Genomic DNA, 16,485 nt, shown 5'->3' with positions numbered 1-16,485 from the left:
GCGGCGGATAGATTAGATATGATTGCTCAGACAGTGGAAGCTTCGCGGCCATTCTAATCGAGGCGGACGAGTCAGCGCCCTCGGTGGCACACACCATTCCATTCCATGATTGTAGTTTGCGCATTTGTAAGGCATAGAGAGACCAGGCAGTGGAAGACGCGTCAGTGTCAAATGGCGACCGGGCTGGTGGCGCTCGCACTCGGGCCCGAAAACAGAACTCGGGTCCGAGACGAACCAGCCACAAAACAAGACGTAGTGGCGCAGTCACGGGGTACTCGTGGCTAGTGGGCTGCTCCCCACATGCTTATTTGGTCACCCGCGATAGGCTAGCGCTACTGCAGAAGGGGATTAGCGCTCTTTTGCCTTAGGCATCGCCCAGCCGGGGGTTCCGGTGTCTTATCGATATCGATCGAAGACCGACAACACCTAACTGTACGGCCAGCCATTCGATATGGCGCGTGAAGCTGCATTTACAGCATCATCTTCGTCAACCGCCTATTCCTCTCCGCCGCAAACCATGTCGTCCACAGTCGACACCGCATCAGAGCAGACACCGCTTCTGTCATCTCCCGCAACGCACGATGATGAAACCGTCCCGACCACTGAGACCACGGACACCGCCGAGGTCGACTTGCTGGCGAGGAACAAGCATATATGGAGGCTATGTTTTACAGTTTTTACTCTCGTACAAGCCGCAAATGTCGTACTGCAAGCGCCCTTGATCCAGCTCAAGGAGGATTCGGTCTGTATGGCGGAATATGGTTCCTCTAGATCGTTGGGGGAGGACTGCAAGGTCCAAGCCGTTCAGGACGAAGTGACGACCCTAACTTCATGGCAACAACTGTTCGACACTGCGCCTGGTGAGCTAATGTCTTCAGTATATTGTTATCTGTGTGTGCCTAATCAGAACAGGCATTTTGTTTGGCGTTTTTTACGGTATGGCGGCCGATCGATACGGTCGCCGCCCGGTGCTTGCGCTCGCACTGGCAGGGATAGTACTTTCCGCCATCTGGACGCAAATAGTTTGTGAGTCCCTGCTTTACCGTATACTGAGTTTGATCGCTGCTAACGCTTGTAGTATTCTGGCCTGCGGTATTTCCCGCGAGATTGACGTGGTTATCAATAGTCTTCCAGCTTGTCGGTGGTGGCAATCTGGTCGTAAATGCAATGATATTTGCCATTGTATCCGACGTGACACCGGAAGAGAAAAGGTAAATTCACATCTCTTCTAGATAAACGATTGTACATATCTAATAGGATCAGATCCTCGAAATTCTTCCGCCTTTATGGAGTTGCTCTCCTCTCGGATATGATCCTGTCGCCAGCCAGTGATGCGTTGACGAACATCCAGCCGTGGTGGCCAGCCCGCTTTGGCTTGATTGCTTTCATTATGGCTCTGCTCGCGACTTGGCTAGTCCTTCCGGAGACATTGTCAATGACTGAAGTCGTTCAGAGTATCCGGCTCGAAGAAAACGAGCCAGAAGAAGAAGACGACCCCGTGGTTTACACCGACGTACAAAAGAGTACAATCTGGCGCCGTGTCAGGAAGATTATGTCCAGCCTTCAAGATCTTAGGTACTTGATAGCTTCGCGCCAGCTTTTACTCCTAGTCCCGCTTTTATCAGTCGGCCAATTATATGACCAGTCCGCGGAGTTCTTTAAGAATTACATATCTAAGCGTTATGGGTGGCGGATGTCCCAGGTTCGTCGATACAATTGCCATTCGTTATTTCACAATCTAACATTATGCACAGGCGAGCTTCTGGCTTACGTACCGGAATGTGGTCAATCTCATCTTGTTGAGTACAATTCTTCCGGGAATAAGCGAAATACTTCTCCGTCGTAACTTTGATGCTGGCCGAAAAGACCAGTGGATCTCCCGAGCGAGCATTGTATGTTTGGCTGTTGGCGCTTTTATTGTCGGGCTGGCCCCAATCTTATCCATCATGGTCACCGGTAGGCTCGCGCTTTCCCTCCTCCCCATGTCGAAATCATCATTATCCGCTAATGCTTACTGACAATGACAGGACTGACCATCTTTGCTTTGGGCCACGGCTTCGTCCCCGCCGTGCTCAGTCTAGCAACACCCTTTATCGAGCCGGGTCATATCGGAATGTTGTACACAGCGATGACCATTGGCGAAGCAATTGGTAAGCTGGCTAACGAGCCAGTCCTCGTGGGTGCATTTGAACTCGGAATGAAAGTTGGCGGTCTTTTGCTAGGCTTACCCTTTGTGGCCACCGGTATCATGCTGACGATTGCCGGAGTCAGCGTATTTGGGATAAGGCAGCCTTTACCGGCAACCCATCTGGATTAAGGCTTGTCCTCCTTTGCATGGAATATGGATATTAATGACTGGACGATTATTCTTACCACTACTCCTAGCTTTGTACTTCTTTGTTTTTTCAATGCACCTAGACCCTTGATATTCAATCGACCAACCGCGTTCATCTTTACCTGTGTATTATCTAGCTTGCACATGCTAATCGCACGTCAACAAATTAATCAACCCCGATTTCAATCTTCACATGTGTCCTTATTTACGTGACAGCTCCAATGTCGAGACGACTCGACGACCTCCGCTCGGGTATACCCGGATGTATTCCACGTCAGCGGAGGGACTCGGAAGACGAAACGACTTACGTCCGTACAATGCAGAAAAAGAACCGACAAAACAAATTTTAAACTAGATTTAGGGTTTCCAGTCAACAGAAATACAGTAATTGAGTAGTTCACATGACTTTCCGAGCTTTTGGGGGAGAACTATTCCGGCATCTATCAATTCCCATGTGGGGGATCTAAGATAAGGTCCATAATGATGATATCATGATGAGGTCCCGTATAAAGAGGTATCAATGTATGCTATTTTGACAAGAAAAATATGAAAGAATACACTTTGAAGATTTCACATTTCACTTATTTAGTTTAGTGTCTACTCAGCTACACCCTTGTGCATTGCATCTTTAAGTTGGGCTGGTATATATTGTGCTGCATGTGTCGGGCAAAGCTTTAATGAGAAATCTAGCGCTACCACCACTTTCTCCTGGTGGTACAGGGAAATGGTGTCGTTTGATGCACCGAGGATTTCATATCCAGCATTATTCCCGTCTTCGATCAAAACAGCTTTCACGAGGCAGATCCACGGTAAAACCATCTCGACATCTTAGCTACACCAACCCTAATCATGCCGCTGAAACATCGCCATCTCCAACTACTCTAGCCAAAAACCCTGCGTACGCGAGTCTCCCACTGCGCGACAAATCTAGAAAGGAAAGAGTCGTCATCCTGGGATCTGGCTGGGGCGGATACACCTTGTCGCGCAAGATATCAACTGCGGAATATGACTGCACGGTGATATCGCCACGCTCATACTTTGTCTTCACGCCATTACTTACTGACACGGCGGCTGGAAATCTGGACTTCTCGTCCATTGTCGAGCCGTTGCGCGATAAAAAAAACAAGGCAGATTTCATCCAGGCGGCCGCAAGAAGGGTTGATTTTAAGAAAAAGGTCGTTATTTGTGAAGCAAGTGTCGTCAAGTCCGGCGTTACTGAGACTCCGCGTGTCGAAGAGACGGAGCGCACATATGAAGAAGGGCCTGAAACAGGATCGATGCGTGGAAAGGAGCACCTGCGACAGTGGGAAAGGGGGCAGACATTTGAAGTTCCATACGATAAACTGGTGGTAGCGGTTGGATGCGTGAGCCAGACATTCTCAACACCTGGTGTACGCGAAAACGCAATGTTCTTCAAAGATATCGGTGACTCCCGCCGCGTTAAGCGACGGGTGAGAGAGTGTTTTGAGCTCGCTGCTCTGCCTATCACGACGGAGGAAATGCAGAAGCATTTACTCCATTTTGCGATCGTTGGTGCTGGACCGACGGGTACAGAGCTTGCGGCGACGTTGCGGGATTTTATTACGAGGAATATGGAGGAGTTGTATCCAATGTTGAGAGGGAAGGCTTGTATGACGTTGTATGATGTTGCGCCAACGGTTCTAAGTATGTTTGACGAGTCGCTGTCGCGGTATGCGATGGAGACGATGTCCAAGGACGGTATTAACATCAGGACGTCACATCATATTGAAGGATTGAGATGGGGGCCACCGAATACCGAGGGACCCCATGAGATGGATCCTAAGGGTTGTCTCACTCTGAAAACCAAAGAGGAAGGTGAGGTCGGTGTGGGGATATGTGTATGGGCGACGGGAAATACGATGAACAAGTTTGTCAAATATGCATTGAACGAGGTGGATGATTTGCCAGAGCAGGTGAAGAATGCCTATCCCGAAATAAAAAATGGATGGCGGGTCAAAAAGGCAGCCAAGGTTGGCGCGTTGCTCGTGGACGGCCATTTCCGAGTTCAGCTCGAAAATGAGACAAACAATCAAAGCTTTGTTCTAAAAGACGTATTTGCCATTGGCGACAATGCAATGCCGGAAACCGGTGCACCGCCTGCTACAGCACAGGCAACATCGCAGGAAGCAAAATGGCTGGCGGAGCGGCTCAATCGTCGGGATATCGACCAAGCACCTGGGTTTTCATTTCGAAATATGGGCACACTTGCCTATATCGGTAACGCGAATGCGCTAATGCAGATCCCACATGAGAAGAAGAACGGCACACGACGAAACCCATACCTTCCAGAGGGTTTGACGGGTAGAATGGCATGGTTAGTGTGGAAAGTGGCGTACTTGAGTATGAGTATCAGCTGGCGGAATCGGATGCGCATATTGTTTCGATGGTTGAATAACCGTGTGTTCGGGAATGATATTTCGCGTTTCTAATGCATCGCTACTTCAATTTCCTACAAGAGCATTACACTGGCTAGTGGTTGATAGAACGTTAAAACTTCGTGTTATTCCGACAAGTCAAGACGGCATTAACAACATTAAAAGCATTATTATAATACAGTTTCATAATTCGTAAGCCATCCTCCATAATCATCAAGCTATAGTATGGTCATTTAATAGACACGATGACTTCTACGTCCATCAGTGCCGCGCATTCGGCGTGTGCCAGCAGCCTGTTTACGTTAGACCGTGTTTCATGTAGGCTGGGCTATACAGTGCTGGATAAACATACCTTCTCGCCTGGTCTGCGTGTCAAGCTACCTTTCATCCTCAGTATGGCGCCGGAGACCTTGTCTCCGAGGCTAGGTCTGCGACGGTGATGAAAAGCGGGTGCGGTCCGGGTGGTAGTATTGTGGTGATGGTGATGGTGACCACCGTGTTCTGTGACTTCGGTCTTGTAGGTTCTCGTTCTGGCATTGCGGCCCTTAAGTCTAGTCATAAGGGTGGGTTTTGTGGTTTTGGTGGTATGACGAGAGCGACGGCCGAACATTTTGAATTTTGATCGATTTTTGATTGTGTAGTGAAGTAAGTGAAGTAGGTGAAGTAGTAAAGTAGTAGAGTAGTAAAGTAGTAAAGTAGTAAAGTAGTAAAGTAGTCTGATATTCTGGTTGAGTGTTCGAATAACCAGATACTCAAGCAGATATACCGTCCTTAAATACCCCATTCACCCCTTGCTGTCATACCGATCTACAACGGCGATGATACAATACGCATCATAACAATCGTGGGTGGCGTCGACACATCCATTCCTGACGTCGTGATTTGTTTGCTAACCCTGCTGTTCAGCATCTGCCGGTGTGGATCTAAATCCGGAAAACGGGCTTGGTGGCACGTCATATTGGCGAGGAGATCGCCTGGTAAGCCACATAGAAGCTGGTTCCAGAAGATATGATGTGGCTGAGGCAGAATGACGATAGAACTGGCTTGTGCTTTGTGGGGATGTTGGAGATGTGGGGAGTGACGTCATGGTATCAACATCTGAACCTGTCTGAACCTGTCTGCATCATGATGCCTTATATCTTGGCTATCGCGTTAAGACTTTGTACATGGGAAATTTATGTATATTCTTCATTCAAATTCAGATATTGTACATGTATATTTTGTAGTAAATAATGCGCAATTTGTCATTCAGATCATGAGACGTACATCATTACGTGTGTTCACAGAGCCATTGCGTCAACTTTTAACGTTGACCTCATTTTAACAACCAAAGATTAAAAGACACGTACTGAATACCACAAGGACAAGCACCGGGTAGTGATTACTTCTTCTCACTGACATCCTCAATGCGCCCTTGTGGGTGTCGCAGATCATGCTGTCTCCCGTCATCGACCAGCTGTCGGCCTTGGCTATCGTACTGGCGTTCTTCGTAGACGGGATCCTCGCCTAGATTCTGCTCGAGCGAGCGCTCATATGTATTGCCTTGCGCGTCGCGGTGGGCTTGCTGGGCGCTGCGATAACCCCAGCTTTGAGTCTTGCCGTTGCTGCCGGTGAAAGACGCGGAGCAGGTTGCAGAGGACGAGATGTAGGATGTAAATGGCATGGTTTATGTGGTAGTAGTAACTGTAGTATGAATTTATATAGTCGTGGTACGTGGTGGATTGTGGATATTAATGCTTTAAATGTCGGTTACATATGTGGTAGTAAGTAAAGGGGTAAATGGTTTAAGTAGATAAAGACAGTCGACGGCGATATGACATCAATGTGACGTCGTTGGAGTATATAGTTGTTTACGTTTACATATGTACTCACGTGGCTGCGCGAGCCCTACTCACAATATCAGAGATCAATTGATGGTTGCATAGCAGAATCTGGTCAGACATGTTGTGCATTGTGCAGTGGGTGATCAGCTTGGTTGAGCTTCAAGTTGAGTATGGGGTTATGATATACTGGCAATGGAACAATTAATGTTGTGTAAAATGTTGGTGACATTTGATTTTGCATATATGTTCTACGTAAATCGAGTGTCAACGTATCTACGATCTAGCCATCGATAAGCAATCGGATCCAAAGCCAATAATAGCTGTTTATAGGGTTACTGTACCTGCCGGCGAGTTAATTCATTATTAATTATCGGACTCCGACTGCACGCGAGAAGCGCCAAGGCGACGGAACATTTGAGCTACAACGGCTAATAAGAGGTGGCCGAGCGCCCCCACACCTCCTGTTTCTACCCTTGAAAGTATTTGAACATTGACAATGTCCTATTTTTATTTTCCAAGAGCCGCTGCAGCTACCAGAGCAGCCCTCAATTGCTCACTGTAAGTCTTCTGATGCGTTATTGCATCAACACCTGCTGTATGATGCTGTCCGCCTCTGACATAATGGTGCAGGCGGCGTCTTCCCTGGTCAGCCAATGCAAGATGGAGTCGCATTGGCGCCCGCAGCATCACCGCCTCGGCCTGTCAACATTTCCAGGCAACTAAGAGCAACCTCGAAGGCTCGCTACCAGATTTTGATCGTGCTGCGGAAATTAAATACAGCAAACCACCCAACCCAGCGTGGAAGAAGGGCGATGGGGCTAACGACGCGGGAGCCTCGTTGGGGAAGAATCACGTAGAGATTGACCCCTATGCAGAAGGCCGGTCGCTATTCAGCAACTACAAACTCCTTGTCTCTGGGGTTGTGCCGCGGCCAGTGGCCTTTGTGAGCACCAGATCGAAGGATGGACAATCGGTCAACCTGGCCCCTTTCAGCTACTTCCAGGTGATCAACCACGACCCGCCGTTGTTTGTGGTCAGCTTCGTCGGCTCGGTCGAGAAGGCCAAGGACACGCTGCGGAATCTGGTTGACACGGGCGAGTGTGTAATCAATATTATTTCGGAGCATTTCCTCGACGCGGCCAACGCGACGGCTGCCCCTGTGCCGTACGGTGTGTCGGAGTTTGGCATCGCGGGACTGCACCCGGCAGCGTGCTCGACGGTACAGGCGCCCCGTGTCCGGGAGTCAGTGTTTTCTATTGAGGGCAAGCTCGTCGAGGTCAAGGAGTTTGAAAGTCGGGCTCAGCCGGGCAAGAAAACTTCGGTTCTCGCCATCATCGAGGGGACGCGATTCTGGGCGCGCGAGGATGCGATCAACGAGGACCAGGATGCGATCAGTCTGGACGTCCTGCGACCGATGAGCCGGTTAGGAGGCATCCAGTATGGTCGGACTAGAGAGATAGTCGAAATCGGGCGACCGGCTACCTGAGTCACTCGGGCTGTTGTTGAGCTGTCCGCTTCGACATAGATTTAGTTTCGTACATGGCAACTCAGTTGCAGCAGGAGATGGAACTTTAGAGAGGGACTCATCGGCACCTGAATTAATTATAGAGTATACATACAATGGAGGAGTATTTATTCATAACAATAATAAAATGATAATATTATTGTCGGGCGAGACATACACCGAGGAGCCCCGCCAGGCGGGCTAGAATCAGCAGCCAAAGCCTAGAACGCTCTCTCTGCCCTTCCACATATGTGATATTAGGCTATTAAATCAATTAGCCATCGACATCTTTGTGATTATTATTTGAATTTACAGAACAGTTATTGTCGAGGCCTGGAGTAGGTCTTTATAGAATAGAGCCGCAGTTATTATGAGCACCGTGATTATCAACTATAATCACGATTATAGTTATAATAACTAAAACGCAGGAACGCAGATCAACTTGCACGCTTAGCTGGGCATAGTCAACATTTATGTAAATGATATAAAATATCCAATATAAATGATATAAATAAATAAATAATATAAGTTAAATATATGACAATAATATATAATAAAATATAAGAAGAAGAGAAAAATACACAAAATATGTATAATAATTTAATCATAAAAGAAAACAAGTCAAGTGACCAGCAGAAAAACTAGCGCCGGCCAACAACCAACACGAGTCAGCGACACGCTTGGATGGCCGCTTCCCCTCCCGCTATTCTCGCCGCATCATCTCCGACCATACTCCTTGTTATTCATATCTTATTCATTCATTCTTCGATATATCAGTCCCGGCCTAGAGCGATTCCCCGGATATGAACTGGATGCCTGGCCGGAGCCCATGGAGAAGGACCTGCGATCCTTAAATCACTCACCTCACCTCGCCTCGCCGCATATCCCTGTATGCGCATCCGCCTCGGTCATAGACGCTGAGAGCACAAACGCTCGATCGAGGGGTGAGCCCCAAATGCTGTAGCGACCACACTTCTTCGAGCGCTCGCCATGAGCAATCCTTCTCCCAAGAAGAAGAACGGCGCTATCAGTACCAATCCCAGCACCAACTTCACCACGACAACCTCCACCTCCAATACCACCAGCAATTCGACTGCGCCGCCGCAGCCCCGTCAAATTCGCTTCGTCTCGTCCGATGGCCAGCCGCAGACCAAGCGCCGCCGTGTGACTGCTGCGTATGCGCTTGCTTTTCCACGTTCCTTTGATATTTTGATGAGACATTGTCGTGGCTAACCAGTGTTGCTTTGTTCGGAGTAGATGCCGTACCTGCCGCAAACGAAAGATCCGGTGCTCGGGTGAGCAGCCTGGTACGTACACGTCGTGTGCCAAACAAGCGTAACCCTAACAGCATCGTAGTGTGCAAGACGTGCTCCGATTACGGACACACTTGTCTCGGCTATAATGACCCCGAAAAGTCTGAGAAACCCTCGTCGCAAACAACAACCAAAGACGACCAGACAGCGCCCCTTGATGTCGACGATGATGAGCCGCCACTGTCTCGGTCACCCACGACCCCCCGCGCATCAGCGACGACCATGGCACCACCAGATGCAACCAAGTCGCCAAAGGTCATCAGGCCGGCTGCAGTTCTGCCTTTGACAAAAGACACACTCACAAAGGCTACAAAGGATCAGGATAAGATGGGGTTTGTGGACAGTCCTGAGAGCAGTACGTGCGGTGATTGACTGGATACATTATGAATATGATGACTAACGTATGTTGGGAGTTCAGGTCGCACGTCATTAAGCTCAGTCAACCGCACTCATGTGCCGTACTTTCGATATTTTGGACCTACAGCGATTGTGCCGGGCTTCAAACAAATGGTAGGCTGTTAGCCGGAGATATGGATGAATTACTAACCAGTGTAGGTTGTGCGGGTACGAGATGGAAGGAGAGGAAATCTTTCACATTCTTCTGGTTCGTCACTTAATACTTTATTCCGCCAAGTCTTGCAACTGCTAAACGTGCAACTATGTCTAGGCTCGGTGCCGTCAGTACAGAGTCCCCAGCTCAATCCTCCGGGCGTTTCTTTGGCGGCTGCGTTAGCAGATGGAGAATCAAACAGCATCCCTTTCTACGACCCAGATGACAGCTTATCGACTAGCAATCTAGTCACGCACCTATGCGAGCTCTTCTTTGTCCATCTTGGCTGCAGCTTCCCCTTTCTACAGCGCGATCGATTCATGAAAGACCTGAAGGAAAAGCGAATTGATATGATTCTGGTGGATGCGGTTTGTGCCTTGGCTGCGAGATTCTCCCCGCATCCGTTATTGAGTCCCCCTCAAGCGCGCCCCATCGACGGTGATGATGATCAGCCAGATGCCAAAAAGTCGAATAATGGCCAGCCTTTTGCCCACCGTGCCATGAGGGAGGTAGTCGATGCGTTGTCCTGTCCTACACTATCCGTTGTTCAGGCCTGCCTTTTACTTGCATACGAAGAATTCGGATCAAATCATGATAGTGGCCTTTGGATGTATCTGGGGATAGCTATTCGCATGGCACAAGATCTTGGAATGCAAAAATTGCAGGGACTTAAGCATAATTATGGGCGTACCGGTCTTCGGCCAAAAGCTGTTATCACCGGTCAAGCTGGGAAATTAAGTGTCGAACAGTCCGAGAGTCCACAGACATCGAAGAGCGGTGCAAGTTTAGAAGCGACGGATGAAGCTGAGCGAGCCGTTGAGCGGGAGCGAGTTGATACGTTCTGGAGTATTTTCTTCTTGGATCGCGTCATATCATCTGGTACTGGAAGACCGGTAACCTTGCGAGATGAAGACATAGAACTACGATTTCCTCTGCAAAGCGAATCGATCCTTTCAAATGGATGGCCCGCGCCGTTTCCGCCTCTCATCCGCATCATTCATCTTTACGGCCGTGTCACGGATCTGATCAATGCCATACAAGAAGACAATCACATCGATGCAGAGACCTTGAAGCGATTAGCTGGAATGGAAAGTGATCTAACCGGCATCTATCAGCGTTTGTCTCCCAAGTTGCATTTCAATACCATGAACTTTCAAGCCTACGTCAAAGCACAAGAAGGAACGAATTTCATTCTCTTGCATTTCTGGTTCCATACATTGATAGTGCTTTTACACCAACCCACCCTTCTAAATTCGTTCGGTGGACGCATTCAGCAACTGTACCCAAACAGTCGGGAGTTGTCTATGTCTTCGGCCAAAACAATTGCCGATATTCTATCCTTCTCCGAATTGATTGATGCAAAGAGCTTTATTGGTAATCCGTTTACTAGCCAGCCTATGTATATTGCTGCCTGTGCATTTCTTATGGAGAGTGCCTACTACTCATCGCCTTCTTCTAGGGCTGGATCTCCAGGCATACTAGTGACGGATCAAACAAGCGCATTCACTATCCCACACATGGACACTACCAACGGGACGGAACGCAAGGCGAATGCGAAGCACAGTCTCCTGGCTTCGGCAGCAAAAGAAAACTACCAACGCTGCTACCGGGCACTTCAGTCTTTGCAAACCTACTGGGAAGGCACGAAATACATTCTCACTGTTCTTGACCAGAAAGCGAAAGGCATTGGCGATCCACTACTGTACACAACAGAAGAGATGGAAAGCACCGCCGAGATTCCGATCACCCAATCGTTGGCGTCACCGAATTGGCAACAGCCTCCTAGTCGACGGCTGTCGCTGGATCTGAATGCTAGAAAGGTCGAATCCGCTGGCCCAGCCCAATCTAGCGCTGTAGGGGACCCAAGTTCTCCTAGGATCGACCCTAGTCAAGGTAGGATAATCCTAATAGGTGCTAAACGTAAAAATATACTAATCCATCTTCTTGCAGCAATCGGTTGGGCGCTTACTGGGGAAATCAATTCCTCCCAGCCAAATATCAGTTTATTGTACCAACTTCCAGCCCCGCCGCTTGACGAGGCGCAAGTGGCAGATCAAGGAATTCCATCCGCGCAAATACAACGTTCCGGACCATCATACCCACCAACAATTTCGGCCTACTCGTCGAGTCAAGCCGCTGCTGCGGCAAGTATTTCAGCATCTGTACCAAAATTTCCTGCTTCGAACGACAACATGCTGTCCTCTAACCCCTACACCCCTTCTGGAACCGGCACACCCACGGGCACTCATAATGTCTACAATCAGAATCTTGTCTCGTCACAACTGACGTCGTATGGATATGCTACTGCGGGCAGTTCATCTTCACAACCGCTCACCGACAATCTCAACATTCTCGCCCCGCAAATGACTCCACAGATGTCAGACATGTTGATTGAGAGCCAGGATATCGATATGAATTCCTTCCACAATCAGAATTCCTTCCCGTTTGCATTTTCAAACGACTTTAACCCGTGGCTGGAGTATCTTCCCCCGGACGTAATCAATAATTATTTCGGCGATCCATCACAAAACTACGGAACGACCTTGATGAGTCCCCCCGATGTCGACGACCAACGAGGATCTCAACAATAGTACAGTCAAAACTATGAAATGAAATCAGAAAAGCCTTTTCTTCTTATTTTCCATTTAAATTTCTATTCTCGTCTTGTTTCATTTTCTTCTTCATTGTCTATTGAACCAAATTTTCTGAGCGACGGCGAAGGGCAAAGTTATGGTAGGCGTCGATTGCAAGCATCATCTTAGTAGAACAAGGAGTCTTGGGGGTTTTTATTCTCCTTTATCTTTCATCACCTTGTTCCTACTTCTGCCGCGCATGTAGCGAGCGCCGCCTTGTTTGTTATCAACCTGTTTTCTTACATCATCTGGCGGCACTGTTTCTATGGTTGGTTGGGGTTGCTATGTTCCGATCCATGTATTGCGTGATTGATACATCGTCTGGTCTTTTCTTCCCTTTTTTGGTATAGATGTACTATGTAGATATACAAGTATAAATAGCGGGCTGATGAAACAATGTGCGCTCTGCTAGTATCTTCCTGCCAAACCTTGACAACTGCTATATGGTGCATTGTAATGATGCTGATTCTTATAATCTTGTGTTTAATCTTAATATGAAACTCCACATATTATTTAGTCTGGGATTGACTCAATTCACCTCCTTCCCAACCTCTGCTATGCTTATTCGGATGAATTTACTAAAGGAATACGGTGATTAGGGTTGCGTCCATGTATATGTTGTTTAATATGTCGATTACAGTTGACACGTACTGGAAGTATCACGGCAGTTATTGCATAAGTTCACAAGCCCTTGCTGTCGTATATAAGATTAGTGTCTCCTCAGCCAGAAGTGTCAGTCACATTCGGAAATGAAATTATATTGCGGCTTACGTCCGTCAAGCGTTCATCAAAAGAAGCAAGAAAGTGCCGAAGCTGGGTATCCAAAAGGGATCGTAGTAATTCGTACGTGTGTACGATAAGATTGGCCCAGCATAGGCTCTGAGCAGTGCGGAGTAGACAATGTTTACGCAAATACGCCGAATAACACTCGGATTATTAATTTTTTTCAGAGTCTAGAGAATACAGTTTAAAGATATTCCAATAGGATTACGGACCAGTTCGGTAACTATGTGAGGGGTTCGTGCCGAATTGCCAGGCTTTAATCCTGCATCTAATCCATTGAATACGAGGAAATGCTAAGGACAACCCTGGCTACGCGCGCCAAGTCAAATTGAAAGATCACTCTCTCGTAGTGGACCCTGAATTGATTTCAAAACTTGGCTAAGCACTATGTCCTGGCTAATAACTAGCAAATATACGACTTTTACGATCAACCGCTCCCCGCGGAGTTCATTAGCGTCCAGTCGTCTAGAGACCTTTCCATGCTGAAGTCAAAATCCTGGTCCTTTTGATTAAAAACCGTGAAATTCCGCAAGGAATCTGGAATGATGAATTGATGAGCTATACAGAACGGTCAGCTCAGCATTTTGTTACGACGTATAATCCAAGGGTTGGAGAAGATCCATACAAGTACTATCCGTAAACATTCCACCTCCATCTAAGCCCATCACGAAATTACCTTCCTGCATCGCTTGCTGGTTACTGGACAGGCCTCCGATCTCCATCATCCAGTCATTGGTAGTCTTGTTAAGATCAACCCCTGCTTTGGCAAGGACAATGCTAACAGTTTCGGCCGCTTTCTTTGCCTCTTTGGAAGTTGTGCTTCTTCGTATCCAGATCATTCTTGATCTTTGTAACGCAGATCGTACTTCGTCCTCTCTCCCTTGTGTCTGCCCACTACAAAGCATCGAGCATAGAATCATGGTAGCCGTGAGAAATTGATGGTTCATAACCGAAGTCACCCGAAAGCGTACTGTATAAAGCTGACCCCCCGGGCACGTTTCCTCGTCAAGCACATTCTGGATCTCCAGAGTCCCCAAACAAGCGTCCAGACAAGTCCTTCGTGAGTAAATAAAAGGATCCTCTTCCTGGGAGGGCGATTGCATGTATAGGAGCCGTCGATGAAGCATTATCTTTCCCCCGTAAAATATATGGCCTAAGAACAGACGAGAGATAATTACCTGCGGAATATCGGTTAAACTTGCCGCCATTGGTTTCATTTTTAATTGCTGTGGGATACTCTGCGCAGCTTCTTCGAGGATACCATCAACACGCATGACTTCAGCGTAGCTGCACGGCTGAACCGAATTTGTAAGATCGGCTATATTGCCCAACGCCTTCAATATACGTCTCCGTGCGATGAGGCCGAGAGATGTTGTGTGTTCGCTTTCCGGCCGTGACGGGGGGAGCTCCACTGTATCCTCATCAAAATCGGCATCATTCAAACTCCGCGGCTCAGTCGTATCCCATTTCCAGTCACATATCATGCGTGGCATTCCCATTTGGTTTGAAATGAGAATGTCCCCCATTAAAACGGTCGCCCAGAGTCGGCGTCGCATCTCTCCATAGAAAGGTGATATCCCAGGGAAATAGCTAGGATCGCGATGGTAACCCATCCGCATCGCCAGGTTGACCTCGAGCGCAAGTAGGAACCAGGTATCCTTGTGTGCATCCGAGTGGATACAAAACTCGGTGTACAAATAGTTAATCACTGTTTCTAGTACGTATGGACCGCACTGAGTATATTTTCCCAGTACCAAACACTGCACAATCTTCTCTCGGTAGAGGTCTATCTGAAGCGACTGTTGCTCGTTATCAGAGTCGGGTGTTTCGGACACAAAACAGGCCAGACAGATGATGCTGAAAAGCAGGCCAATCCACATAATCGGGACACCAGATGGGTTGGTCCAGAATGCCTCGTACTATACAAGTCAGTCACCCTGATTCAAGAAGAGGTTACAGTTCTTACCTGGCGAAGGAAGCTTGGGCCATGAACGGCCGCTGCTTAGATTAGCAAATATACTTTAGTGATCAGGAAACAACACGCACAGGATGATACGAGGTCTAGGTAGTTGAAATAGCGAGAGATGTAGCGGTCAACAGCAGCCCTTGGAGGCAAGGCAGTGAGGATTTGGTCTCGAGAAGCCGGTCGGCTAACTCCGTACAGAAGCAATGCATATCCTGATCTTGGTCTTGTCAGAGCATCAGTTCTCTCTTCCCCCCATTCATCATACTCGGAGTGCTTTGGACTGATAGCCAACTGTTGTTGTTCTTCCCGGTCAAAATGATCTTTCAGGTCAGCGATACGGTCCAAAATTGCAGCCCAGTGATCCTCTCCAACGTAGCGATGCTCTGACACACTGATACGCATACTACCGCATTCCGAACGGGCATCTATCGAGGTATCCAGAGTGTCAACTGGGGTAACGCCTCCAATCCCGGGCCGTGGATCTGGATCAGACGACATCTTAGCATTGGATTTGTCGACCGAATCAGTCACAAAGGACATAACCAGCTGCTCCAGCTGCACAAGACGATCATGTACGCCAACGCGTGGAAGCTCCGACTGCCCCGTACTTGTCTGGTTACCTGGGTATGTACATATTTGACCTCGAGCGGAGCAAGTTGAACACGGCTTTTGGCGGTCACATCGTGATCTGTACAAACAAATTCACATCAAAACAGCTTTACAACTGACAACAGGTGGCATACGTACTTCCGGCGTCGGCAAGGATTACAGGAGAGCTGGGGCTTGTCCCGGCGCCGACTGGGATGGGGCCCCGGACGTACTGGACGTGATGACAGATCATCCTCCTGGCCGTGTGTAGGTGATTCCGCCACAGAATGTGTTCGATCGCTTGTTGACATGATGGATCTAATTTACCTCGACACAGCGTGTCATCTAGTATGAGGGATCCAAGGGCGATTTCAAGGACCCAAGGCTCAGTTGCTCATTGGATGATGACAGACCAGATAGTGGTCAAGCCGTCGCCCCAGGGAGGAGAGCTCTGGATGTACCTGGTCGATGGAGTTATTGATAGCGCGTCGGATATCTTCTTAGGGCCGTGGATAACAAGCTAAGTGTCAAGTAGGGCTCTAAAGGTCTAAGTCTCCAAGCGCCAAAGGGAAGAAGGATTAACTTTAATTTTTC

At 48.2% G+C, this 16,485-nt stretch overlaps 8 protein-coding genes across 8 annotated transcripts; 5 read left to right on the top strand and 3 right to left on the bottom strand.

Moving 5' to 3' along the window:
* Positions 1–451: 451 nt before the first annotated feature.
* Positions 452–2,317, top strand: BGW36DRAFT_426638 (putative adenylate cyclase; the record flags this gene model as incomplete). The annotated part of the gene is made up of 6 exons (XM_046220297.1): positions 452–860; positions 913–1,026; positions 1,079–1,211; positions 1,264–1,702; positions 1,755–1,956; positions 2,028–2,317. 6 exons carry the CDS (start codon positions 452–454, stop codon positions 2,315–2,317), a joined length of 1,587 nt encoding a protein of 528 aa, XP_046073421.1.
* A 573-nt stretch (positions 2,318–2,890) lies between these two features.
* Positions 2,891–4,893, top strand: BGW36DRAFT_377023 (putative pyridine nucleotide-disulfide oxidoreductase). Its single transcript, XM_046215957.1, has one exon. It carries the CDS (start codon positions 3,013–3,015, stop codon positions 4,783–4,785), a length of 1,773 nt encoding a protein of 590 aa, XP_046073420.1. The 5' UTR covers positions 2,891–3,012; the 3' UTR covers positions 4,786–4,893.
* Positions 4,894–5,431, bottom strand: BGW36DRAFT_416389 (uncharacterized protein). The gene is made up of 2 exons (XM_046219343.1): positions 5,084–5,431; positions 4,894–5,024 (listed from the first exon to the last, which is right to left on the bottom strand). Exons 1-2 carry the CDS (start codon positions 5,339–5,341, stop codon positions 4,965–4,967), a joined length of 318 nt encoding a protein of 105 aa, XP_046073419.1. The 5' UTR covers positions 5,342–5,431; the 3' UTR covers positions 4,894–4,964.
* Positions 5,432–5,627: 196 nt separating this feature from the next.
* Positions 5,628–6,038, top strand: BGW36DRAFT_153054 (uncharacterized protein). Its single transcript, XM_046209528.1, has one exon. It carries the CDS (start codon positions 5,740–5,742, stop codon positions 5,962–5,964), a length of 225 nt encoding a protein of 74 aa, XP_046073418.1. The 5' UTR covers positions 5,628–5,739; the 3' UTR covers positions 5,965–6,038.
* On the bottom strand, positions 5,906–6,503 carry BGW36DRAFT_377019 (uncharacterized protein). The gene has a single exon (XM_046215956.1). It carries the CDS (start codon positions 6,392–6,394, stop codon positions 6,113–6,115), a length of 282 nt encoding a protein of 93 aa, XP_046073417.1. The 5' UTR covers positions 6,395–6,503; the 3' UTR covers positions 5,906–6,112.
* Positions 6,504–7,050: 547 nt separating this feature from the next.
* Positions 7,051–8,040, top strand: BGW36DRAFT_396578 (uncharacterized protein; the record flags this gene model as incomplete). The annotated part of the gene is made up of 2 exons (XM_046218188.1): positions 7,051–7,112; positions 7,221–8,040. 2 exons carry the CDS (start codon positions 7,051–7,053, stop codon positions 8,038–8,040), a joined length of 882 nt encoding a protein of 293 aa, XP_046073416.1.
* Positions 8,041–8,601: 561 nt separating this feature from the next.
* BGW36DRAFT_153032 (putative C6 transcription factor) lies at positions 8,602–12,665 on the top strand. The gene is made up of 7 exons (XM_046209527.1): positions 8,602–9,233; positions 9,316–9,365; positions 9,415–9,726; positions 9,790–9,881; positions 9,927–9,975; positions 10,039–11,814; positions 11,872–12,665. The coding sequence occupies exons 1-7, from the start codon at positions 9,049–9,051 to the stop codon at positions 12,510–12,512; spliced, it is 3,105 nt and encodes a 1,034-aa protein (XP_046073415.1). The 5' UTR covers positions 8,602–9,048; the 3' UTR covers positions 12,513–12,665.
* Positions 12,666–13,924: 1,259 nt separating this feature from the next.
* On the bottom strand, positions 13,925–16,202 carry BGW36DRAFT_293203 (putative fungal-specific transcription factor; the record flags this gene model as incomplete). Its single annotated transcript, XM_046210978.1, has 4 exons — positions 13,925–15,256; positions 15,304–15,335; positions 15,384–15,991; positions 16,051–16,202. 4 exons carry the CDS (start codon positions 16,200–16,202, stop codon positions 13,925–13,927), a joined length of 2,124 nt encoding a protein of 707 aa, XP_046073414.1.
* Positions 16,203–16,485: the final 283 nt, after the last annotated feature.

This window comes from Talaromyces proteolyticus (assembly GCF_021365285.1).
Source record: "Talaromyces proteolyticus strain PMI_201 chromosome Unknown BGW36scaffold_5, whole genome shotgun sequence".
NCBI lineage: Eukaryota > Fungi > Ascomycota > Eurotiomycetes > Eurotiales > Trichocomaceae > Talaromyces > Talaromyces proteolyticus.
Note: the sequence above shows the minus strand (reverse complement) of the source record. Positions and strands in the feature narration are given on the sequence as shown.

What these genes read in the sequence shown, in the direction of transcription:
- BGW36DRAFT_377023 (XM_046215957.1), top strand. Translation starts at nt 3,013, where the DNA reads ATGAGAAATCTAGCGCTACCACCACTTTCTCCTGGTGGTACAGGGAAA.
- BGW36DRAFT_377019 (XM_046215956.1), bottom strand. Translation starts at nt 6,394, where the DNA reads ATGCCATTTACATCCTACATCTCGTCCTCTGCAACCTGCTCCGCGTCT.
- BGW36DRAFT_416389 (XM_046219343.1), bottom strand. Translation starts at nt 5,341, where the DNA reads ATGTTCGGCCGTCGCTCTCGTCATACCACCAAAACCACAAAACCCACC. An exon ending in CACGCAGACCAGGCGAGAAG is followed by an intron (nt 5,025 to 5,083) that starts GTATGTTTATCC and finishes TAACGTAAACAG; the next exon opens with GCTGCTGGCACACGCCGAAT.
- BGW36DRAFT_153032 (XM_046209527.1), top strand. Translation starts at nt 9,049, where the DNA reads ATGAGCAATCCTTCTCCCAAGAAGAAGAACGGCGCTATCAGTACCAAT. An exon ending in CGCCGCCGTGTGACTGCTGC is followed by an intron (nt 9,234 to 9,315) that starts GTATGCGCTTGC and finishes TGTTCGGAGTAG; the next exon opens with ATGCCGTACCTGCCGCAAAC. An exon ending in TGTGGACAGTCCTGAGAGCA is followed by an intron (nt 9,727 to 9,789) that starts GTACGTGCGGTG and finishes TTGGGAGTTCAG; the next exon opens with GTCGCACGTCATTAAGCTCA.
- BGW36DRAFT_153054 (XM_046209528.1), top strand. Translation starts at nt 5,740, where the DNA reads ATGATGTGGCTGAGGCAGAATGACGATAGAACTGGCTTGTGCTTTGTG.